This window comes from Carettochelys insculpta, chromosome 21, assembly GCF_033958435.1.
Source record: "Carettochelys insculpta isolate YL-2023 chromosome 21, ASM3395843v1, whole genome shotgun sequence".
Taxonomy (NCBI): Eukaryota; Metazoa; Chordata; order Testudines; family Carettochelyidae; genus Carettochelys; species Carettochelys insculpta.
In genome coordinates this window covers 10,672,547-10,698,350 of record NC_134157.1, presented here as the reverse complement: position 1 = coordinate 10,698,350, position 25,804 = coordinate 10,672,547, and the positions used below count along the sequence as shown (strand labels likewise).

At 46.6% G+C, this 25,804-nt stretch overlaps 1 protein-coding gene across 5 annotated transcripts in view; it reads right to left on the bottom strand.

The window, feature by feature from the left end:
- Positions 1 to 25,804, bottom strand: part of LOC142023834 (uncharacterized) — a 260,378-nt gene that overhangs the window by 43,438 nt on the left and 191,136 nt on the right. For all 5 annotated transcript variants that reach the window (XM_075015186.1, XM_075015187.1, XM_075015188.1 and 2 more), the window contains 8 exons: positions 25,451 to 25,495; positions 25,231 to 25,275; positions 24,947 to 25,000; positions 23,482 to 23,535; positions 19,790 to 19,843; positions 16,733 to 16,786; positions 15,284 to 15,337; positions 12,166 to 12,273 (listed from right to left, as the gene is read on the bottom strand). In XM_075015186.1, coding sequence (XP_074871287.1) covers positions 12,166 to 12,273; positions 15,284 to 15,337; positions 16,733 to 16,786; positions 19,790 to 19,843; positions 23,482 to 23,535; positions 24,947 to 25,000; positions 25,231 to 25,275; positions 25,451 to 25,495 — 468 coding nt within the window. The remainder of the gene's footprint in view (positions 1 to 12,165; positions 12,274 to 15,283; positions 15,338 to 16,732; positions 16,787 to 19,789; positions 19,844 to 23,481; positions 23,536 to 24,946; positions 25,001 to 25,230; positions 25,276 to 25,450; positions 25,496 to 25,804) is intronic.

Sequence of the window (25,804 nt, the reverse complement as noted above, 5' to 3'; positions counted from 1 at the left end):
TCAGAGGAAGTAGTAGGAGTAGGAAACAAACTAAAGGTTCAATAAGGGTTAAAAAAAAGTATGAAAAGGTGGAACCATCGTATGACCCATCCAGTATTGCTAAAGTGCTTGGCCAGCCAGTTCACATAAAGGAAAATGAAAAAAGCAGCCTATCACTTCCTACAGCTCTGTACTGTCTCCATATGAGAAGCTCCCCGTCATGAACTTTGCTGGAGAGGCCTTCCCCCCATGTAGGACAGTCCACACGTATTCAGGAAATTAGGAGATTACTGGGGCAGGGCACTTGAAGACATAACGGCTTCAGATTTATAAGAAACACATTTTGTAGCCTCTTGGTCTAACAGTGGTTGGGAGGAGGAGCAGCTCCTGCCTGGCTGTAGGGAGAGACAAGCAAGATACAACTGTTCTTAAAGGTTCAAAGAGCAGAATTTGTGACTTTTTGGAAGCAGCAGGAGACTCTTTGACCTTGGTGAAAGAGCACTGCGAGAGCCAGAGCGAGGTGATTAAATGAAATATATGATGGGGGAATCCTATAAAAAGGAGTTAAAAGCTCAGACTGAGAGACTAAAAGCTGCTATTCTGGCCTCCTTTGGAGTCGCCTTTCACAGACCGAAATTCTGAGTCCAAGTCACAGGGAACATGATGTAGGAGGTGGTTCTCTGTTGTGACAGCACTGTTATGTCACCCCTGAAGTTCATTGTGGGAGCATCGACACGGTCAAAAGGATGCATGTTATGGAGAAAATGTGGCCTATTGATCAGTGCCAAAAACTTACAGCAGAACTCCTGGGCTCTGTTCCGAGTTCTGCCACTGCTTGACTGCCTGGCTTGGGCAAGTCACTTCTCCTCCTACTTCTGTTTCCCCAGCTGTACAATGGGGATATGATACCTGACTACTACAAATCAGATGATTAATATTAGTTAACAGCTGGAGAAGGGCAAAGCATCACTGTGAGCTCAACTGTGAAGCTTTCCTACAAGGTCTCACTAGAACACCTCCTAAACTCCCCCCACCAACTAGCCCTTTTACTTCAAAGGTGGGGAAAGGCAAGACAGCATTTTAGCGGCATGATGGCCATTTGCTACAGGGAGAGCTATGTGGGTAAAATTCCTCCAGGGGTTAGGTGCTTGCTTTGGAAGGACATGAATGCCCTGAGGTTCTGGAAGAAAAATCTCTCACACTATGGAGGGGACTCTTGGAGTAACTGGAAGGCGAGGGAGAGAGAGTAAGTCTCCGTAGTCTGAGTCAGGAAAGACACTGTGCCAAGGAAACAGGACTGATTTCAAATTCTGGCTCATTTGAGTTCCTATTAACTGTAAATGAAGACCAGCTGGGACAGGCTCGCCTTCCCTGGAGCAAGATTCTCAGAATGGAAAAGCCCAGGCAGAGCTGGCCAATTCATCGAAAGAGGCAATCAGCCCCTCTCTGCAGCAGAAGGCAGACCAGTCTCCTAACGTGATCAGCATCTGTGTGTGTCTGATGGACTGCTCCAGATTTCTGAGGGGGGGGAATACTCCGAATCATCGTAGGATTCTTGCTATTTGCAGGGCATAAGATTCTATTAGGCAGATGAATTGCACATACCAAAATAGCAAGACAATTTCCCACCCCCCCCAACCTCCCAACCAACTAACAAAATACCAAATACCCATGTGCATTAAACACGGGCTGTTTGAAGTTTCAGATCAGAGGTCAAACTGGTGCATCAAGATATGCGCGACTATTGGAGTAATCCTGAAGTAGGACCTGTTGCAGCAGGGTTTGGAGTTGCACGGGGGTTGCAGCCCTACTTGCAGAATGGGAAGCAGAGAGACCCTTGTGAATTGCAACCAAATTTAACAATGCAGTTGCACAGGCCCAGTTCAGCAAACCATTCCTACTGAAAGCAACGCATTGAAGTACATACAGGAAACTCTTTCATATCCGGCAGCCCCGGGACCAGGAAGTTGCCGGATATTCAAATATTCTGGACAATAGAGAGGCATTCCTAGCAATGCATAACACTAACGAAAAACAAGATTAGATATTAAGAAACAAACAAGCGCTGGACTGGAACTCCAACGACCTGGGTCCTATTTCTGACTGTGCCACTGGCCTGAACAATGACTTTGGACCAGTCAATTCTCCTTTTTGCTTCCGTTTCCCCATCCTTAAAATGGGGCTATGATACCGACCTCTTTTGCAAAGTGGTGTGAAATCTAAGGATGAAATCGAATGAGTCTAAGGGAGGTGCTGTTTTCAGCTGTACTCCTCTGTGCCGTGGTGCTCCGTTTCCTATTTTGTGGCTCAGGTGGTGAGAGAGAGTCTCTTCCCAATGTGGCAATCCCTCACTGCATTGTTCTCAAAAGGTTGCCTGCAGCAGGGCTCTGTGGCTGGTCCACAGATGACAATGTGACAGTTACTTGGTTTCAGAGAGTCAGTCCTAATGCCTTACCAGCCATGTGTAAGTTGTCCTTGCACCGACACAAGTTAATGTGGAAATGACTGTTGGGTTGCTCTTAGGCAGCTTCAGTGTTTGCCAGGAGGCAAATGCCATGTCTTGATGTGGCATTGCTGGCTGTTGCTTACCACTTGTGCTCAGAGGGAACAGATATATTCAATGACAACAAGGAGAGGCACTTTGCTGCACAAAATTCTTCAGTCAAGTTTCCAGTGGTCAGAAACTGAAAAGAACAATCGAAGGAGCCACGATGGGGCGAATTCAGCACTCAGTTCCCTCAGAAGAACTACGCTGACTGCTGGGGCACATTGGGTTTGGTAAGAGTTACCCCAGATTCCCACTGGTGTAAGGGGCTTAGAAACCAGCCCCATTTCTACTCTCTACTCTATTCACTACTGCTGAAGTGAATCTCTACTCTGTTCACTACTGCTGGAGTGAATTTGAGGCCTAGAAACTGAAAATCACTCTCAGCCAGCACAGCTTGTTCCTTGGGACTTCATTCGGGAAGGTGTAAACTTGATGGATACAGGATATCAAGGTGGTTTAAGACACCTAGTAAATAGACAGAAAATAGCCTCATCTCAGGGCAAACCCTCATAGCTCTTACTGCTCAAAGATTTATCACCCTTTGGTGACCAAATGGCTGCTCTTTTAGAGTGAAATTCAGTCCCAGGTGAAAGTCTGGGAACAAGACCAACGTACCATGTAGGTCCCACTGCAAACTACAAAACGAGGCTTATGGATAGCATAGGTTTTGTGCTTTCCCACTGCAATGGGCTGAATTTGCTGCATTCCTGACGAGAAGCTGATCATACCATTTGTCCCCAGCCCTGGTTTGTTACTTTGTTCTATGTATACATGCCAGGGGCTACGTCTACACTAGCCCCAAACTTTGAAATGGCCATTCAAATGGCCATTTCGAAGTTTACTAATGAAGCACCGAAATGCATATTCAGCGCTTCATTAGCATGCGGGCTGCTGCGGCGCTTCGAAATTGATGCGCCTTGCTGCCGCGCGGCTCGTCCCAACGGGGCTCCTTTTCGAAAGGACCCCGCCTACTTCGAAGTCCCCTTATTCCCATGAACAGATGGCTCCCATTCCCATGAACAGATGGGAATAAGGGGACTTCAAAGTAGGTGGGGTCCTTTCGAAAAGGAGCCCCATCGGGACAAGCCGCGTGGCAGCAAGGCGCGTCAATTTCAAAGCTCCGCGGCCGCCCGCATGCTAATGAAGCGCTGAATATGCATTTCGGCACTTCATTAGTAAACTTCGAAATGGCCATTTGAATGGCAATTTCGAAGTTTGGGGCTAGTGTAGACACGGCCAGGGAGAGGTAGGTGCTCCGTTTATGGAAAGCATGAAAGGTGCCTGGGTCTTGCCATGCTATTACATTAACTAAAAAGCGTTGTTTGCCAGTCCTTAGAGTGACTCTGGTCTGCTTGGTTGGGCCATGCTGTGCTATGCTGACAAGCAGCAACAAAGATATGTAGAGCCAGATCTATGCTGATTTACATAAGCAGAGGGTCTGGCTCATGGACGTTCAGATTCCAGAGGTGGGCTGCAAGTGACACTGCAGATGTGATTTCAGGTTCAAAGTGAAGAAACAGAAAAAAAAAAAAGTGAGGATTTAGTGCCCCATCTTGCCATAAAATGAGGGATTTTCTTGTTTCAGAGCATGTTGTATTTCATTACCTATGTGCTCTATGATTACTTTCCTGGAACTGTAAAACCCCTGGTATCAGATATCTGACTTGTACGAAGACCAGTGCATTACAAAAACCACAGTTCTCAGCTCTGGAGAGCAGCTGGAAATCTACTGCATCTGCCAGTTGGCTTGGTTCTTCCACGCAGCCACAAGCTGATTAGCTGTTCTCAGAGGGATGAGGCTGAAATGCTGGATTCTTTGTAGAATGAACAGACAGGAGGTTTAAACAGGAACATAACAGAGGAGATGGGGCTGCTCTCAGTTGCTGGCTACTCATGTCCAACACCTGGCAACCGGCTGCCATTCCTGGTTATATAACAGTGACTTTGACCCTTGTTCAGATTGTCCTCAGATTGAATGAGCAGTGGGGAATCTAAAGAAGTGCACATTACCCAAAGAGCAGGGTTATTCCCTGCTCCAGGAACTGAGATGCACAGGTGACAGGTGAATTAGAGCTAAACACCAGCAACCCACATCACTACTCTTTTAGTGACGAATAATGTGCCTCATTATCCAATTCACACTGGCCATTCTCTGGGTGACGCTATTCTCCTGTTAGCCATTTAGATGCCCTCTCTGCCTACACCTTGCTCACGCATGAAACACAGAGAGCCTCTGAACCCTGTTCCTGTATCCTCTCTGCTCACACAGCCTGATCACTGTGACCAGCCACCAGCAACCTGCATCTCAGCTCCAGAGACTCAACGTCCGATGAACTCCTGTGTGAGAACTGAGATAGTATCAGTTTCTTGTTGCTCAGATAAGTCAGGGATCCTACTAGGCAAAATGAACCAAGGGTTAAATCACTACGACCGGAAAGGAGTTAGGATCTCAGCACAATGATATCCACGAGAACCACCAGAACGCCAGTAAAGGACTCAAGAAACCAGCCAGTGGCCCCACTACGGACACACGGATGTGGGCAAAAGAGCAAGGGCAAGGGAAGTCATGAAAGCCTGTCTGACTTTCTAAATCTAAGTTAAGAACAACACATTGGATGCTGTTCCTGGTTGTGTTTTAGTGTGATAAGTTCTAACCAAGGATTCTTGATCTTCTCCAGTTAATACTGCAAGGAAACAAATGACCTATCTGCAGAGTGCCAGGTGGGATTTCTTGCTGGGTGCATTAGCAGAAGCCTCCACAGCCCTGGTGCTACACAGAGCTACAGAATGGCTGGGGCGTTTGGAAGAGGGAAGCTGGGAGGCAGCTGTGAAGAACCCTGGAGTGGGAAGGGATCACACTTGGAGACTGCCAGGGATGTGGGGGTGGAGCTGGCTAGCCTAGTCCTTCCAATGGGGGGAGTGGAACAAACTACCAGGGAGGGACTGGAGCTGACAGGGGATTTTGGCAGCAGCGTGACAACGTTCATTGGACAAAAGAGCCATATGATGCATGAGCATCCCCCTTTTATCTGTGTGAAGCCTTTCTACCAGCTACAGCTGTCTGGGGCTCAACATAACACACAGCCTGTCTCAGCAGCGGTGTTCCCTGTAAGTGGTGGGGCCACCACCCAGAAGTGGTTGCCCAGGTATCTGGAAGAGAACCCACAATGGGCAGGGCATGTTTCTACTTGTGGCGCACATCCACACATGCCTCCATGCACACAACAAAACTCATTCTGCACAGGGATGGAAACAGTAGAGGGAACATTGCTCAGCAGCCAGCATTGTTTGTTGCTCTCCACTGGCTTGGCGATGTGGACAAACTCCTCCAATCTCCAGGCTGAGACTCCACCAAACTCCTTTCACTTGGGATTTCAGCTTAGGTTTTCAGAGATGAAAGACGACTACATTGTCCTAGCTGGGCTGTTGGGACTCCAGACAGCAACTGTGCAACAAAACAGCTGTGATACTGTTCCCTTTCATAGCCATACAGATGGGACTTCTTTCCCAGTCATGGAATCATAGAATGTTAGAACTGGAAGGGACGTCCAGTTCCCTGTCCTCTTAGCAGGACCAAGCACATGCCACAGCCTGAGAGACAGAGGTCTACAATGTTACACCAAGGACATTACAACAAGTGCTGACCATTCTTACTTACGCAGAGCTCAGTTATCTGAAAGGTCTCCTCCCCTCCAAAACAGACATAATACAACACAGCTTCAGACAGGCAAACTGCTAAAATGGACCCGTGACAAATCCACAAATCAAAGCAATTCAGAGGTAAGAAAGAAAACGGATGCATGTGAAAGGTGTCTGGAGCCCCTAGAGTCATGTTATCATCCATCTTTCATTTTTTCTTAACTGGCTAATTATTTATACAGCCCCAGAGAAGGGCTAAAATTGGGTGGGATGGCTGAAAGGTTAGGTGTTGGCCTTACAGTAAAGCAGGTCCCTGATAAATCTAGAGTCGGAAGTCAGTGCCCAAGAAGGTAGATCACATCTCACCTATAATCCACGGAAACAGGAGCTACAGATGCGCTTTGTGACGTAGCTATATTAGACACTAAATCTGAGCCAGCTACCACTCATACCAGATAAAAGTTTAAAGACTGTCCAGCCCCAGCTGTGTCTTTAGTTTCTGGCACAAGTAATGGTACTATGGGTCAGATCCCAATGGTTTCCCAGGTTTCTTTCACTAAGAAAATGGGGAGTGTAAAACTCCCCAGCAGTCATGGGTTTCATTTAGACAAATGGGATTTATTTTTTTTTGGTAACTCTTGGTGCTGAAGTTACTGTTCTCACTTGGGCCAAACAGGAGACTGAGGATGGAAGGTATGAACTGCAGTGAGGCTGAAACATTGGTAGGACTATTCCTGACAACCACTAGAATACTGCTGCAGCAGCTATGGATGAAGATCTGATTAACAGTATTTATCTAGAATGCTAACTGGGATACCTGCTAGGCATATACAGTAAAATCCCGAGTTACACAGGGGTTGTGCTCCTGCAGCCCCCGTGTAACTCAAATTTTCACACAAGTCAGGGTGGGGAGCTGGGAACCAGACTGCCGCTTGGTTCCCAGCTCCCTGCTGCTTGCGGGACCTGGGAAACTGAACAGCCCACCAGGGCAGCTGGGCAGGCTGACAGCCACAGAGCAGCTTCAAGTTGTGCTTAACTTGCATCAGAGCGAGTTCCATGCAACTTGAAGCTGCGTATTTCAGGGGTTTACTGTATAGACTACACTAAATTATATAAACATATGGATGTTTGTGTTACATACGCACACTTTTCATATAGTCACTCCCCTTGCAATATGTATGTACAATACATCCCATATATTGAATATAGATGCCTGGGTGCGACACGCTCTTTTTCAACCAACTCATCGAGGAAGCTTCTTTGATGAATATGGATGAAATCACAGATGTGGCAGCATGGACCAAATCTTGAGGGGCTCACTCAATTTTTATCCAGTCCTTGTGCAGGCAAAATTCTCAAGGAATTCTCATGGAGCATTTGCCTGAGCCAGGACTTGGGATTTGCCCCTTTACGTTAGCTTTTCTTAATGGAATTTTCATTGTCTTTATCTAAGAACCTTCAAATGTCCCTTCTGTTCCAGCAGCTGCCTGTGCCTGAGCCTGCTTTTGCCCCATCTTCCCATTCACGGAAGGGCTGACTATTGGTTTATATTTCCCCCTTTCAAACAGAGGCTTTCAAGCTGGATCACAGTTATCTCTGGTGATTTACATTTCTGGTTCTCTAAACTGTATTGTGGCAGAAAGCTGAGGCGGCATCTAGTAGTAGCTATACATTTTCTGTGTAGGAAGTTAATACAAAAGATGTGCACATAAAGGTTGTGTCTACACTAGCACCCCCCTTTCGAAAGGGGGATGCTTGGGTAGACATGGCCAAAGTTGCAAAAGAAAAACTGGTCTGTCTCTTCCTTTTTTACCCTTACCCCATAGGGGCACCAGCCTATAAACTGAGAAGGGCCAAAGAGTCTGGGGCTTAGTTTGGGCTGGGTATAAATCTATGTGTCTTTAAAAGATCAGGCTATACAAAAATGCATATTAAATATATTAGAAGGCAATATAGTGTTCTGTAGTTTAAAATAAAAAATTAACAGGCATTTTGTCTGTATGAGACTTCAAACAAGCAAGCCAACCCCAGTCTCTAGATAGACAGAAAAAGGCATGATGTTCCCAGGCACAACTTGGCAAAAAGCTCTGGAATCTGCTATATTCTGTATGTTATACTACAGAATGTAATGCAGCCGGTGTGATTTTTATTGGTTCCTAAGCATGCACAATATAAACCAAATAAACCTGCCGGGAATACAGAGCACAGCAGGCAGTAAGCACAGCAGTGCCAGCCCACAGCTGCAAAGGGTGCTACAGTGTTTGTTGTCAGCTTGGTTCTTAACTTAGTAGCCAGTTGGTTTATAATATTTGACCCTGAGACAACTCTGATATGCCAGGTCTTGCTGGATGGAGCTCACAAGACCCACCTCCTCCATGAGCTGTGTGTGAATGCAGGGATCTGTTGTAGATCAGGGCTGTAGACTGAAAGCTCTTTGGGGGCAGGGTTATGACCGTATTTGTCTGTAATGCATCCAGCATATTTATGATGCTGTATAATAATATGGTATTAAGCCAACATTTCTCATTTCCAGTCAACATGGTGCTCAGCCCCCAACTTCAATGCAAAACAATTTTAACATAAATTCAGGCCACTCCTGCTTTCCTCTCCTCAGCAATCTGCTTCCTGCCACTCTCTTAGTCTGCCTCAAGCACAGAAGGAGAAGAGTTCTACAGCAATTAAGATCCCAGCCATCCAAGACCATAGATACCTGACTCCACAGTTTCTTCCTTTCCTCTTATGGAGGCATTACAGGAAGAGTCTTTTAACTACTCAGCTCTCAGTTCTTTCCACAGCAGAAAGCATGACCACATACCTACAGGAGTCCCAGCTCAGTCGAGAGGTGAAGCGAGTGCTTTCTGGCTGTGTAAAGAGCCAGCCTTACATTATGTTTAAACAAGACAAACCAACTGGGAAGGACAGTATTACTCAGAAGGGCTGGGTTCTCTTCTTAAGGAACGATAACTTCAGAAGTTGTCTGCTCCGCAGAAGGGCTTTGATCTCTGAAAAGTTCACTCTGAGTCTGGATGACAACTCCCCTCCTTCTATTTTAAACTAGAAGGTCTGATTTCTGTTACAAATCAGCTGAGACCAACATGTAGCTGCTGAGTTGTTTTATGCTGACTTTTCTACCTCCTCTTTGGCCACAGGGCAGTATTTCTCCTGACTTGTTACCATCAATTGACTTTCAACGTGAGATCCTCCCATGCTTGTCTGCTCTCTGAGCCCAATCAGATTGCCTTATAGAACACAAAGGGCACGTCTACACAGCTGCCTTATTTTGAAATAATGCTGCTAAACACAGAATGCATTTCAAAATAGCCCTCAGCTATTTCGAAATAGAGCCTATTTGGAAATACAGGTATTGGACAAGCTCTGGCTTATTTCGAACTAGGCTCTATTCCCTGTTTACACAGCCCCTATTTCGGAATAGCTGTTTCGAAATAGGTGCTATTCCTTGTGGAATGAGGATTATCTATTTTGAAATAGCAGTTGTGTTGTGTAACTGCTCGCAAAGTTAGTTTGAAATGATGGTTGTTATTTTGAAATAAATTTGCTCTGTAGACACGCCCTAAGACAAGACCTCTGACTGACCCAGACATGTTTAAGATTTTTCCTCAGAAGTTAAGTCCCTGTTAGTTTCACATATCTGTTACCTATATGATTAATGGGATTAACTACAAGAGAGTAAAAACCCTTTAAACATCTGATTCCAAACACTGGGTAAAGAGTACGGCTACATCTACATTAGCATTCCTCTTTCGAAAAACGTATGCAAATGAAGGAAATTAAAAATGCAACGGAGGCACAAATTTACATATCTGACACCTCATTTGCATATTCTTTCAAAGAACCGTTCTTCCAAAAAAGAACTAGGAAGAAAGGCTCTTTTGCAGATGGGGATACTTTAGAAAAAGCTGCATCTACACTGCTTTTCTTCTTTCGAAAGAAGAATATGCAAATGAGGTGCCAGATATGTGCCGCAGTTGCATGTCTCTTTCAAAAGAGGAATGCTAGGGGAGATGTAGCCTATGTGTCTATGGTATTCCTGTGCCCATCGTCACTGTAGCATCTGAACACCTCACCATCTTTAAAATATTTATTCTCACAATACCCCTGTGAAGCAGGGAAGAGCCATTATCCCAGTGTTACAGCTGAGGAACTGAGGCACAGAGCCATTAAGTATACGTCTTCATTGTAAAGATAAACAAACAAGGCAGTGAGTCTCAGAGCCCAGGTCAACCGACTTGAGTACTGGGACTAAAGATGACCGTGCAGCTGGCCCTGCTCGGACTGAAGCCCAGGTTCTGAAACCTGGCAAGGGAGTGAGGATCCCAGAGCTCAGACACCAGCCTGAACCGAAACTTTAAAGCTGCTACCGCTGTTGGCCCCAAAGTGCAAGCTCCCCATGCCTGAGTCAGCTGGCCTGACTCCAACTTGCTGCTGCAGAGTGTTATTTTTTGGAGCGTAGACATACGCCAAGTAATTTTCCTACTATCAAACAAAGTCTATGACAGAACAGAGACATGCTCTTGAGTTGCAACTTCCAGGCTAGCACCCTAGCCATTGACCTGACTCCTGCTCTGTGTGCTGGAGTTGCAATATTAACACCCTAAGGCCATGTCTACACTACAGAGATTTGTTGACAAAATTCATGGAATGTCTACACACAAAAGGCGTTTTGCTGACAGAGTATCGACAAAGCAGAGCATTTTCCATGACAGCGTTATCCCTCTCCACATCGAGGAATAATGCTTCTGTCGACAGAGTTCTGTCAACAAAAGTGCAGGGTGGATGCTCTGGGGACCTTTTGTCAACAGACGGGGCTTTCGGTTCACCAGGCAGCTCAGTGTGAAGAGCTTCCGATTAGCCGTTCTGTTGAGAGAGGGCCAGGCAGTCTGGCTGCTCTCTGTTTACAGAGTGGACTGCTCTTTCAATCTGCTTTTATGTGTAGATGCAATCTGTCAACAGAAATTTTGCTGGTAGATCTCTTCCGAGAGTGACTTCTGTTGACAGATTGCTGTAGCGTAGATGTAGTCTAAGAGTTTTGGGTCACCTTATTGTTAGGAAAACTTCCTTCCCTAAACAGTGACAATGGGATGCCCCATAGAAAATTCCATTACACTCTCTCACGTGGTGTTTGGTCTTTTCTAGGTGCTAATTTAGCATATGATGATGAGATTCCAGCTATAGCTCCTTCACTGTTGACTGACTTTGGTGCAGTATGTGTGCTGGGTTCCTGTTGCAATTGTACAACACCTACAGCAGTTGACTGTCACCTTCAGGCTAAGAGGATGGAATGCTCCTCATAAGTTGTTGTTCTTAAAGAAAGTGAATATTTCCTGCTGGGCTTAAATGAAGCAGAGCCTCCAAACACACAATGCACACTTTCTCTTGTCCTCTTGCTACACAAGCCCTCCTGTGCCTGTCTTTTCTGATTACCTACAATGCAAGCACTATAGCTGATTGTACTAAAACAGCAGTGGTCTCGTCCTGGTTATCAGAAGAGACAACTGTCCCTTAAACCTACTGCTCAGTCTGCATGATGCATTCCACACAGAGACTGACCTACAAAGCACACCTCAGGCACAGCAGCCTAATGACTGATCCAAGTCTCAAGCTTCCCACTGATTTCAGTTCTTTAATTCAATTTAAGCACGGTCATATTTGTACTACTAGAAGATCTCTGGGTGCAGTTCCCCACGGAGGACAAAGATCGCAATCATTTCTTGCACACACATTTGACTGCATAAATGCTTTTTGCCACTCAGTTTGGAAAGGGACGTTATTGCAGATTGAAACCGAATACATGAGCAAACATATCACCAGTGTGCAGAAACTACTGCAGGCCTAATACTTATTCCAAGGACAATTCACTAGTTGAGATATGTCAACTGAACCAAGCGCAATGTACTGATGAGGAATGTTAGCCACTTCGGGAGAAAAACACAAGGCCAGGCAGATGGACAAAGACAGGCAGGCTGGTTTCTCAAACTCACTCGGACACCTGTGATTCCGGGATATCCAGGAGGTCCTTCCATTCCCTTGAGTCCTTCATTGCCCTTTTCTCCTTTTTCTCCTTCTGGGCCTTGTTCTCCTTTGTCTCCCTGCAGAAGAGGGGAGTAGGTTTGCTTCTCAATGCCAACAAAACACAAATCAACATGTACGACTCTTGAATGAAGCGAAAGGGAGGACAGAGGCTGAAACCAAAGACTAAGGGAAGCTTAGTCATAAAGCCCTTGACATTTAATGAAACTGGTTATTTTAAAAAACTTCCTTAGTCAGAGAGAGAGGAACTCGCACAGGACAAGGTGGTGTGAACTTTTTACTTCTCCTCACAATGAACTGAGCAGGATTCTCCCATAGGGAAACTCCCAGAGATAAGGGAATGAGGTAAGCACCTGAGATCCAAAAGAGTGTCTTGTCTTTCATCTATAAGCCCTTGCAGGGGTATTTTGACAAGACTTTGAGGAGAGGCTGTGAGAAGCAGCCCAGGTTCTGAATGCACTGCAGAAGGTTAGCACTTATAGTGCTAGATGCAAAAACCTCCATCAAGTTACTACTGTCCTAACTGGGGCACCCATTTTACAGGCACAGTGTAAAGGCCCAATTCTGGTCTAACAGCAGTTTGACCTTGGAGTACTCAGTTCTGATTTACACATGCATTACTAAAAGCAGAATCATACTTATTACATTTTGTGGTTAAACAAATATTTGGGCAATGAATAGCAACAGTTCCATTGTCCAGAGAAACATTTGGGCTGGGAAGAATTGGAACAGTTCAAGACCACTTGGAGATGAAGCAGCAAGTCATGGCCTGAGAACATCATATAAAGAAAGACTGTTTGATCTGACATCCAATGATAAACAAAAATTAAAAATAAAAGCACAGCAAATAGTTTAACGGGAATGAAGCAATAAACCGCAAGACTTTGTTGTGGGATTGGCCAGTTTTACTTTTTGTGGCATGAAACTGTTGGCCTGTGCAGACAGACCAGCTACACAAGGCTAGAAATCAGGATTGCAAACCAAACCAAAGGTAAGGTTGCAGATTTGGAAACAGCAAGAGAAATGATGCTATGCAAGAATTACTAAGGGTTTGGGGATCCTACCAAGAAAAGGGATGTTCTGCTTACTTGACTTGCAAGTACAAGTTGAACCTCTCTCGTCCGGCAACCTCAGGACACTACTGGTATCGGATGAGAGAATTTGCCAAACCACAGGAGGTCAATATTGTCTAGCACATTACCAACACTTCCACTTATTACTGGGCTCTTAGCATTTAGAGGTACATTACAACTAAAGAACAGCACAGAACACTGAGAGACAGGACTGGTGTCTGTACACAAACTTTATGGGATCATGGGAGACTTAGGTAGATCTGATAAAATTCTGCCATATAATGGTGCTTAAACTGCATCTGGCTGCCTGTAGCTCCATTTTTAGAAATGGGGAAAGAGATGGAACTATGAAAGAATATTTAAGATGGGATTGATCTCTAATTGCCACTTAGGCCTCATGGAAGTGGCAGGGATATATTTTTGGACAGAAGAGAGCATTGGCAAAATGATTTTATGGGCTTTGCCCTAGCAACAGGAGATGAGAAGAAACCCCCTAGTGGAAAAAGCAAGCATTGAGCTCGTTGCCTACATCAATGCAATTGCAGAGGATAAAGAGGACATTGTAAGAGCAAAGAGGAGGAAGCAAAGAACCTTTAAGGACAGAAAGGAAAAACTACAGAAAAGGAGCCAAAAAGGGAACAATTTGGTGGGAGACAGATGGAAGGTGCATGGTCAGAAACAACTCATAATAAAGCAAGAAAGATTACAGGGGAAAAATGTCACCCACACCCACTGTGCATCTGTAACTGCTTTGTATGGAGTACATTGTTCAGGCTCTAAAGCTTTAGCTGGGAAGTGTTCTGTGCTTTTAATTTTAAACACAGCTCAGATCCAACTTATCCCGTGAGGGATTCTCAGGTTCTTGAGGGCTGTGAGGGTAAACTTTGTAACAGTTCTTTAAACGTGCGTCTGTGACAGAACACAATGAGAACCCAATCCCATTGTAATATAAATGTAATGATGCTCTAAGTTAGTATATTTCTGGGGACAGAACCTGGGCTAGCTGGAGAAGTGGGCTTAAACCAGCAGGTTAAAGGACTGCAGATGTATGAGTTTATGGGGATTTAAAGGAGAAATCCGGGTAGTGGCAGGTTCCTAAGACTGCAGTGGAGCTATTGGAATCTGTTTCCAAGCAAGAGGCATAACAGATTTTTTCAAGACCCACCTGACTTCTGGCTGAAGATGGAATCTCTAGTGGAAGAAACAGAAAAATCTCTTGAAATTTCTGCCCACTGCAGGATGAATGGCAAGGGAAAAAGGTGTGGTTTACTTCCCAGGGTCTGGATCACAGAAAAGTCTAAGCAGAAATGGAGAGGAGGGATGAAATGAGCTGGTGGGAGCCAGAAATGTTGTGGAGGCTGTTTTTATCCCACGTGAATGATGAAAAGATGCTACAATACGGAAAAGCCTAACTAGACAGCAGAACATTATAGTACCATGTGGACTATATGCTGCAAGAAGCCCTGGTTAGACTCAAGCCTTGCTGAGAGTACCTACAGAGGTGATCCTTGCAGGTTCCAGGATGAGCAGAGCTGGGAGTGCAAATGACATTGTCAGCCAGATCCCACTACTGGCTCCTGATAGAACAGATATAGAATCTGAAGAAAGGCATCTGATGTGGAAGATGCAACAATAAGTTCTGGGTGACTGCATCAAGGAGATTAGAGTTCACTGATACAAACCCCAAGCTGGGGGTGGGGAATGTGAGGGCGACTAGGAAGCAAAATGAACCTGGATGGTGATGCAGAGATGTGATGTGCTGCCCTGCAATCCCCCAGGATAACATTGGGATAGCTCCTCCTACTGTAGTCACTATGGGGGCAGGGCAGAGGATTGTTCAACATGTCTTTGGGGGATGGGAAAGGGGTACGGGTCGGGTGAACAGGGTAGTACATGCGACAACGCTTGCTTCCCTGGTCAGTCTGCCCAGGGGAAAGAGTATGATCTGAAAGTGGCTGAATTTGGGAGAAAAAAAATACCGACACAGAATCTTTACCTTAACTCCATCTGGCCCGGATGGGCCGCTGTCCCCTTCCAGGCCTGGCTCTCCCTGCAAGATAGACAGACAGACTAAGGACAGTCTCTTCTACTCTCCCTTTATCTCATGCTTTTTGCAGCCAACAGCCTTCAGAGGAGAAGTGACTTTCCCTTGCAACAACGTAAGCTGACTGTTTCCAGTATGGATGTTCTTGGTGTGGAGTGGAGAGCCTATACAGCCACATGTGGTTCCAGATGGTTTGTTTAGATCACCGTGTTTTAGCACTACGTTATGAAGTCACCCCATCGTGCTCAGTACCGCTGCATTGATAAAGAAGAATAAGCCTCTAACTGAAGTCAGAGAACTGCTTTCTTCATTCAGTTCCTGGCTTTCCCTCAACAGTCCCCAACTCTGACTGGCAGGAAGTCCTCTCTCTCCTGGGTGGAGAGAGGACTTCAGTCTCTGTGTTCATGCAACCATGGGTGTCACCATGTGGCTCCAACAACTGACCTCAGTCTGGAGATCAAGGGATAAGAACCACACCTCTGGTTCAATCTCTCCATTTATCCCAGCTCTGGCTCCCTCCCCATTCACACGTACTGTGCCCAGTGTTTTCCCTGCAAATGCTGGCCTTCAGTAGAGTCCTCTCCTGCCACTTTGAGGTTATGTCTCCCAAAGCTGTGAGGAATTTGTGAACAGAATAGGTTTGTTTTTACACAGTCCCTCTCCCACTCTCACTTAAAGGAACTTTGAAGTGCTTTGCAATGTAGCACACCCAAAACTAGTTGTGCCTGAGGGCAAGTGGAGCTCATTGGTAGCTCAGGGCAGCCATCCGGTTTTATTGTGGGAATATACGGCCAGGATATTGGGCTGACCCTCTCCGCTCTTGAAAAAAACCACTCGTGACGTGCTGGTTTCATCTGGCCGTCTCTCAAACAAGCCATTGATCTAGGATCTTGCCTGGCCCCATCACGGGCACATAGAGAGAAATGCATATTGAGAAAATTATGCTCACAACACCCCTGGAAGGGAGGTTAGGATTTTCCCCATTCTGAAGGCCAGGAGCTGAGACTCAGAAAGAGAAAATGACTTTCCCAACCAAATCCGTAGTCAAGCCAGGAACTCATGCCAGAATCCCAGTCTAGTGCCTTAACCCCTATACCGTCCTTTTATAGTGCCACATTATCTCCCTGTCATGCCACGATCGCATGTTCTTGGGCTCACACCACTGTTTGCAAGCCCAAAGGTAAGACTTGAATCCACCATCTGCCGCTGCAGACTGCTACCTGCTCTGTCACTGCAGATATACAACGGCCCTTCCAAAGGCTGGATGTATATATATCTTCCTCATGCTGAGGGAGCAGCGCTTTGTCCACTTCTCCACCCAATTTGGTTCAGAAGCCACCTGCTTAGCCATCCATGTACACATAATTAGGTGGACTCCAACCTGAAGCTAACTCTACTTACCCGTTGACCAATGAGGCCTTGTTCTCCAGGGACTCCCAGCTGACCAAGGTCACCCTGAAAAACATAGACTGTCACTGTGGGTGATGTTAAATGCCGAGAGTTAAGTTGGTTTCTCCATTCCTCAGGCCCCGCATCACATTTCTTCCTTTATCTGACCCAGTACAAACACGAATGACTGATCTCTGAATGTGAGAGTAATTCTGTGACCATCAGGTACCCAGCATCCCTTTAGGGCCCAGCATCACCCCAACAAGCTCTACGATGAACCTTACAGTCAAAGAATGGGCAGTGACTTGTAGGTGTAAAAATACCAATGGTGGATGCTTGCAAAGACTGAGCCAAAGACAATTCCTCCCACACACCTCACAGCAGGAAATTATGTCATGCTATCTTCTTAGGAAAGCAACACCACCAGGACCCAGGGGAAAATACTGCCCATAACAAATGTATAACCAACGTAGTGAGAGCAGTCATGTTCCAGCAAAGAGCAGTCTGATCCTTGGCATGTCTGAGGGTTGCTGAGCAGAATCTGGATTACAGACAGCCTACAAAGGAGCAAGCTGGACAAGGTGTCCATTAGTTCAGATATATTTTGGTGAAGTGCTAAGAAAAAGGAGGATGCAGTTGCAGGTATCTGGGACACTGCTCCCAGATTAATGTGTCTGTTCTGCAATATGTGGGAAGTAGTCCTTTCCTTTCCTTTCCTGTCTCACTCTGACTCTCCAAGTATTGCTTTAAAACTTAAAGAATTGGGATTACTGCTGCCTGTGACTTAGTATGATGTGTACATACTGCCTTTCACTACAGAGTCACTTCTGAGCCACACATGCTCACAACCCCATTAAGATGCGCCCGCTTCTGAGGAGGCCAGCATCCAACCATAATAGTAAGAGATGTGGAATGTGTCAGTAATTTTGGCCAAGGACTTCCTTGTATCTATTCCTTTGCCGCACTAAAGCTTAGTTTCTACTTCTGTATTCAACTACTACTCAGAGTCCTCGAATGTCTCCTAAGGGAGCAACTGCTGTTTGCAGAATCCTAGCACATCTAAATACCTTTAAAGTTAGTCAGCGAGCACAACAGGAATCTCTGAACCAATGCAAGGGCTCATTGCACTGACAGTGGTTAAGTGGGACCTCTCAGCATCTCTGAATTATCAGCTACACTCCTTCCTTCCTTTTCTCCCTCCCTCCATCTTTCAGTCTGGGTCAGGTGCTAGGATACTCTCCAGGTATCCAAAAGCCCATTCTTTGGAACTGGCATGTCAAGCTTAGTCAATATTCCTCATCCTCCTGGCTCATCTGAGGCACCTGCGCCAGAGAACATGCACTGTGCACCTTCCTGTTTGCAGTGGAAGCTGAAGAAGAGTGGCTGCCGTAATGCTGGCAACCTGAGTGGATCAATGGCATTCTGTTCCCGGGCAAGAGAATTAGAGCTGAGTGACGGGCAGAAGCGGCATTGCTGAAACGTTAGAAGAGTATCAGAATTCCAAAGACACAACCGCTCGAGTGACGGGTTGGAAGGTTTGCCAAGGAACACACGGTGACGGACAGGAGGGGAGGGGGAAAAGAATGACAAAGAGGAAATTGCATTTAATCCCACAACACAGGCTGTTCATAGCTCCCTGGGACAGTGGCAACCCTTCAGAACCTAACTGGAGAATGGAAAACCTGTGAGCTCTGCAGCACAGAGATCTTATTCAAAGAAAGAGAGAAAAACTACCCTTCTCCTCATCCAGGAGAGCAGGTGCCTTCACACCGTGGCTGGCACTGTGCCTTGTGCAGTATTGATTAAAAATGACACCTAGTTAATTGACTTGGAGGTGTGGGGCACTACATTGAAATTCCTGCAGAACAGAAATATTATATATTATGAGAACTCCAAATCAGCATAATCTAGTCACTGTTTCAGGTGCTCATCATTTTAAATCCTGTGCTGGGAACACTGGGGGGAGGGGAGGAGACATCTTTTAAGGCATTTATATTCCACGGCTCTCCCATTTAGGCTATGTCTACCCTAGCCCAAAACTCCAAAATGGCCATGCAAATGGCCATTTCGAAGATTACTAATGAAGCGCTAAAATACATATTCAGTGCCTCATTAGCATGCGGGCAGCTGCGGCATTTCGAAATTGCTGTGACTTGCTGCTGCGTGGCTCATCCAGACAGGGCTCCTTTTCTAAAGGACCCCACCAACTTCGAAATCCCCTTACTCCTATCTGCTGACAGGAGTAAGGGGATTTCGAAGTTCCCGGGGTCCTTTTGAAAAGGAGCCCTGTCTGGACGAGCCGCGCAGCAGTGAGCCGTGGCAATTTCGAAATGCCGCGGCTGCCCGCATGCTAATGAGGTGCTGAATATGTATTTTAGTGCTTCATTAGTAATCTTTGAAATGGCCATTTGCATGGCCATTTCAAAGTTTTGGGCTAGTGTAGACATGGCCTTGGAGACATTTCTCGTTTCCAGTCTAGCCTGTGGCCTGATTCTGGGTCCTTAGGATCGTCTTGTGGGTTTTGTACCCATGCATCAGCTTAGCTCCTGCATGTGAAGCTGCTGACTGGATTATGCAGATCTATCTGGGTTTTAATGAGATCCTTTCCAAGGGCTCTTGAGTCAGAATCTCCCTTCCTTTGTTTCCCTGAATGCCCAAAACAGAGGCTGAAGCTTCCTGCATTTGAGCCTCTTTACTGGAGATCTCTAGCAGCTCACACAGGGAACTTGAGGTACTGGAATTGTACAATCAAAGAGTTAAAAGTGTTTTTTCCCCCCTGTACACTGTGTCACAAGAGAGCTCTGGGACTGAGAAACAAGAGCAGCTGATAGGGGGTTATCCAGGCTCTTCCCTCCCTGAATACACTTATCTACAGTTTCTATCTTTAGCAGTCTGACCTTGCTCACTGTAAGGAGGCAGACTAGTTCCCTGCCTCTTCACATGATACCTTACTCAAGAGCGCTGCTGGGGTCATCTGGCACTCGTGTGTAACAGCAGAGTTGTGGTAGGAACAAAAGTTTCTGTTCTCTCCCCCCCAGACAGGGAATTTGCATTAAGTGGTTTTCTTACCTTCATGCCAGGTTCACCTGGAACACCAGGTTGTCCCACTGAGCCAGGCGGTCCCTGGGGGTGAAAAAGGCTGCTGTAACTTCGAGCAGAGCAAGATCAAAGGGAGAATTCCTTTAGCAGAGCACTTTGGGGTTAGAGGAGACCTGGTGGCAGCGTAATTACCTTCCTGTAGCTGGCTCAGGGTACACACAGCCAAAGAAAAGGCCGACTACCCCTCTGTCTCCTGCTCCCATAAGGGCTTTTATCTTCTCCCATGTTTGCATTTCCCAAAGCCTGAAATGAACTCTCTGACCTCGTTTGCTAGGAAGCCTTGCTCTACCTCTGGCAAACCCCTTCAGGCTTTGGGTTCCCAGGGCAGATCCCTATCCCACACTAAAAGAAAAGGAAGGAAAGAAAGAACACAAAATATTTAAAATCAGTATAAAAGGGTTAAAAAAAGAAACCCAAAGGGTCACAAATAACTTCAATCACTGCATACTTCCCCTCCTCTGACTCTCAGCTGTCACTTGCTTTGGGCGTTAACTCAGATTTTAAGGGTGGTCTATGCCCCAGTTTGGTACTAGTGTAACTATTGCAGCCACCTTGGACTCCTAATGCACATGCAATTATGTCAGCATTCAGGTACCTTATACAGGTAGAGCTTGTTCCACAATAGCAGGGGTACTCAGACTTCATTGTACCACGATCCCCTTCTGACAACCAAAATTACTACACAGCCCCTTAAGGGAGGATGGAAACCTGAGCCTGCCCGAGCCCTTGTGTGGGGACCAAAGTTACTCAGGGTGAGAGCCAAGAAGGGTGATGGCAAAGCTGAAGATCAAGGGCTTCAGCCCAGCTGTACAGCCTGTAGTCTGAGCCCCACCTCCCACAGCTGCAGCTTTGTCCCTGGCCCGAGCAAGGTGAATGTCAACCCTGATGAGTGCATTAAAATAGAATCGTGACCCACTTTGGGGTCCCAACCCGTGGTTTGAGACCCACCTCCTGACAGGAATAGCTATGCCAGTATGAGCACGTTTATACTGGTACAACAGCATCCCCACAGGGGAAAGGAGGTTCTGTACCACTTTCACGATCCAAGTGTCATAACTTGTGTACGTGGACAGTGCCTAAGGTCTGTGGGGCAGGGACTGGGCTTCCTATTTGTCCATAACGTGCCATGTACACCGTAAAATGAGGACACCTCATTGGCAGCTAGCTTGTGGAGGAAGGGGAATGAAAATCATCAGCTGTGTAACAGAGGTGGGCTGAGCAGGAACCTGAGGTCCGAACTCTCTTGAATAACACTGCTTTTAGATGTGACCTTTACACCCTCCCCCTTTTCTGGGCTCAGTGATGGGCTGAATCTACCAGACCTTGGATAAAGGTTGGATCTGGACCGGAACCTCACAGCTCTCGTTACACTGAACATTTAAAAACCTGTATGAGATGAAACAAAGGAGCTGGAGGACGGGATAACAAACTCCTTATTAGAGCGTGAGCACCGAGGATACAATGGAACCAGCTTCTCCCCGGCTACATCAACACGATAGCCTAATTTGCGCTATTCAAACTGCATATCTTATTTTGAGTTTCTTTTGAAATCGACTATTTTGGTATTAGGTGCTGTCTAAACAGCACCAAATGTCAAAATAATGCACTATGTTTCAAAGTATCCCTTACTGCTCCTGCAACGAGGAGTACAGAGATGCCGAAATAGCGTGCCCATTATTTTGAAAAATATTTCAAAATAATTGGCACATTTCAAAGATGTGGAGTAGCTATTATCCCAAAATAGCTTTGCCATGTAGACATAGCCCCAGTGAGCCAGGAGAGACTAAAGTGTATCACCACAAAGCAATCAAGAGTGAGGTGGAGGGGTGTGTGTGAAAGGACACTTGTCCCCTCCCCCCAGGATCCTTTCAAAACGTGTCTAGCCCCTTACTCTAGGCTGGTCAATTGCACCCGGCATGTCTGGGATACCTGGGACAAGGCAACAGGGTAAGTTTAATCATTCTATATTTTGCTCTGATTTCATTCCTGCACTCCATAAAAGAAGACAAAAAGTGACGCAGCAAAGCTGGTCTTTGCTGTTTTCCTCAGGTTCGAAGGGAATTCATGTATTTATTTTATTAGTTTTTCATACCACTGTCTCACTCTGCTCTGCAGCTAGGAATAAAGGAAACAAGGACTCATAATATCAACAGCTGTGAGGAACAAAGCCAGTTACCAGCCTTCTGAACTGGACGTAGAGATGAGAGGGTGCATGTTAGGGTTAGGAACAATTTGCCAATGAGAAAAAGCAAGTTCCAGTGAAGGCAAAAATACTTTTTGGGGTTTTCCAAGGATTCCTGTGCAAGAGCAAGGCTGTATCTCTGCCAGCTGCCTAGCACATAGAGTGCTGTGCTTTCAGGACAGGGAAAGCCTTGAGTGACTCCCTAGCAGCCTAGCAACTTTCCAGATTCCTAGTGTGGTTTACCACACTGAGAGCTCACTCTAGCAGGCAGGAGACTGGAAAATCTCATGACTCAAATTTTGCAGTGGGTAGTATTAAAAGGTACCTTAGCTGCTCCTTTGGGGACCAAATGAACATCTGTACTACGTTACTATCTCAGAGATGCTGAAAGGAGCTAAAATGAGGTGACCTGCTCTGTGATCAACTGTGGTGGTAAGAACTGAAGGAGAGTCTTCAGGTGCAGGAGAATTAGAAGAAACACTATCATGAAATCTCCCTCCTACGCTCCCAAACGCAGGCACAAAAGCAGTAATTGTTCCTTTCACTTTGTTGCAATATGCTACTTTTGCTGAATGGTAATGATGCAAACACTACACCATCCTGCACAAAGGCATTGCCTCTGCCCACTCAACCCGAACTGTGGCAAGACTGGGTTTGACAGTCAAGACTGGGCTAACTAATATGACAGCCAGCCTGAGACAGTAACAATGTGGGCTGGGAAGGGAAAGAGACATGGGGCCTTCTTCACTACAGACTCTTCCTGACTTTGTAACTCAGAGGATTCTATACACAACATAGTTAATATATGGGCCCAGATGCTCAAAGCGAGTTAGGTGCCTAACTTCCATTCATTTCAATGGGAGATAGATGCATACCTGATTTTGAAGATCTAGGCCCTGGTTTCTAGCATTTGGGCAGGTACCATGCCTGATCCTGCTTGACAATTCTCAGACGGCAGACAGAGTTAAAATGCTCCTTCTGCCTTGCAAGTGGGAGCCACCCTCCTTCCTCCCAGGACTCTGCATGGGAGACCAGGCCAAAACACTGCATCCTGAAGGAAAATGCCTAACTATTGGTGCCAGGTTGAGGCTCTGTGGGTTAGCTGCCTAGGTTTTTCCAGAATGCTCTGGGATCTACAGGGCGGAAGATATGGGCAGGCTTACATCTCCTGCAGTGGAAATAAATGATCGTGTGTGGATGCACTGAACTGCATCATCTCTAACCAGGGTAGAGCTCAGGTCAGCCCCAGTATGGTTCTATCTGGACTGCAGATGGGACCCTTTTCTCTTGCACTCTCAATGTTGACCTTAAAACACCAAAGAGCAGAAACTCACCATTATTTTTTTACTTCACGAGTTTCTGAAAGCAGCCAGGCCAGACTACCCCTTGCTCAGCTGTGCAGCTCTACATAGGAGAGGGGAGGAGAGATGGGGCAGAAGAGGGGTATACTGGACAGACAAATGGAAAGATCATACTCTACCTTATGTCCCATTTCCCCTAAAGGTCCAGGTGGTCCCTGGGGTCCCTGCGGTCCCTGGAAGACACACATAAAAGGCTCTTTCATGCAACATTGTCAATTCTGAAGAACTATCCCCTCCCTAGTGCTTCCCATATAACATGGGAACTCCCCAGGCATGGGAGGAGGTCAATGAGAGGAAAGCACCAGAAATGGGCAGCTCAGAGTGCTTGAACAGCAGAAAACAAAGGGTCAGATCACCTTTGCTGTGGCAGGAGTAGGTGGTGATGTTCTGTTGAAGCTGAACTGACAATAGTAGGCAACGCTAGCATGCCTGAATATTTCTCTAACCTAGGCTGCCTTGACGTGGCCGGAGCCCACCCCGATGACTTCACTCTCAGAGCCAGCAGCATGTTCCTCTATGCATCACAGCAGCCTAAACCTCACCAGTCAGAGCCCCCTTCTGGCTCCCTCTCTCTGACCTGACCCCTCCATCCCTGATGGAATCAGAACTGGGCTCTCTTCCTGCCTTGTTCTCATGGGTCCTAATTGGCTCCCTCCACCCTTCCTAGTAACATAACTTGATCCAGTCCCTCCTCCCAGACACAGACCAGGCAGGGATCATCCTCTAACAGGCTCAGGAGTGTCCTTCCTGAGCAGCCCCACCTGGAACCTCGTACCGTCCTCACGCAGCCAGATCCTCCCCCTTCCTTGCAAGCTTCTAGCCTAATCACTGTCATCATTACAGCAGCATCCAAGATCCAGGCTCTGCTACGCTCTGTGCTACACCTACACATTCAAGCCCTGAAGAGCATACGGTCTAAACAGCCTCAACAGAGAAAGACTGGCAGAAAGGAAGTATTATCACCCTCAGGTCAGGGGTACTGAGAGCCATTGTAGCACAGTGTAAACTCTCTGTATAATGGACACCACTTTAGGTCAATCTGGGCCTGAGGTGCTGCCCAGGTTCACCCAGAGATTCTGTCATGGAGTGAAGAACTGAATCCAGGTCTCCTTAGTTCCATCCTACCTTGATGCACACACACGGCCCTTCCTTTCCAATGCCTCTCCCAAACCTCCCTTCCGACCACTTTCTTCCACTGTCCCTGCCCAACTCTCACTTGGCTTCTCCTTTAATTCTCCCTAATTTCCCCCTCTTTAATCTGCTCCAAGCCCCCTCTCTACCAAAATCCAGCCTTGCCCCTCCTTCCACCCTCCCTGCCAGAGTCAAGTCCAGCCTCTGTTCTACATTCTTGCTGCTGAATCTCATCAAGTGCCTCCCTTCTGCACTTGTGAGGTTTGATCCTTCTCATCCTCCAACCTTTCTGGGCCCTCCTGTAATTCTATGGAAGAGTCTCCCTGACTGTGCTGGATGCAGCAGGACAGGAATGGGATGTGTGTGCGCATGGGGGGAAGGGGCAGACAGAGGAGGAAATGAGGGGAGAGAGATGGAAACAGATGGATGAAGGGGGAATGAGAAGACACTTACAGGGTCGCCTGGAGCCCCTTTGGCTCCCTGAGGTCCGGAAGGTCCTTGGATACCCTAGGATAACAAAAACCACCACAGTCAGTTCTCTCCCATCACCACCTTTCACACCTCCCAGCATTTCACGTTCACCTCATAAACACTTTATGAAAGGAACACAGAGTTGGCCATAAGGCTGAACTGTGAGGCATTGTGCAGGTTTCTCCTTCTGGAGCAGGAATCCAAAAACTTATAACCTTCATTAAAAGGTAGGCTAGAAAATGGAATAGGAGGTGGTTGGCACTTACTGGGAAGCCACGTGGTCCTGTCTCCCCTGTCTCTCCCATCTTCCCCTGTAAACAGAGCGTTATGCCAATTAGAGGTTGGGAACGTGCCGGAATGCCCCATTGCCTCGGCCAGGAAAGTCGATCAAAGCTGTATTTTACTGGCACCCGGGCGTACACATACATGTAGTGTTTGGCCCAGTGCCATCTTGGCATGCAGCACCAGCTCTCACTGTGGACGTACCTGCTGCCCAGTGGGCCCCGGTTTGCCTGGCTCCCCCTGGAGGCCCTGTCAATGAAAACAGACAGTGACTCACTGGCGATGGCATGAGCTGTGCAGCGGACACTTTTAATTGGCTAGTTCCCTCTGATGCCCCAACCTTCTTCCTCTTGGAATCCCCCAGGGAAGGGTCAGTCATTAGCTTCTGCTTCCTCATCAGCATTTAAAGGGGCTAATGGGTGCTATAAAGTCCTCGGCTCACGTGAAAATATCCCCATCTGCTGAGGAGCTCAGAGCAGAGGGGTTGCATAAAACAATTTTTCTCTTGCCTGCTCTTAGAAATCCCCATGGCTCAGAACTCCCCACTTCTTGGTTCAA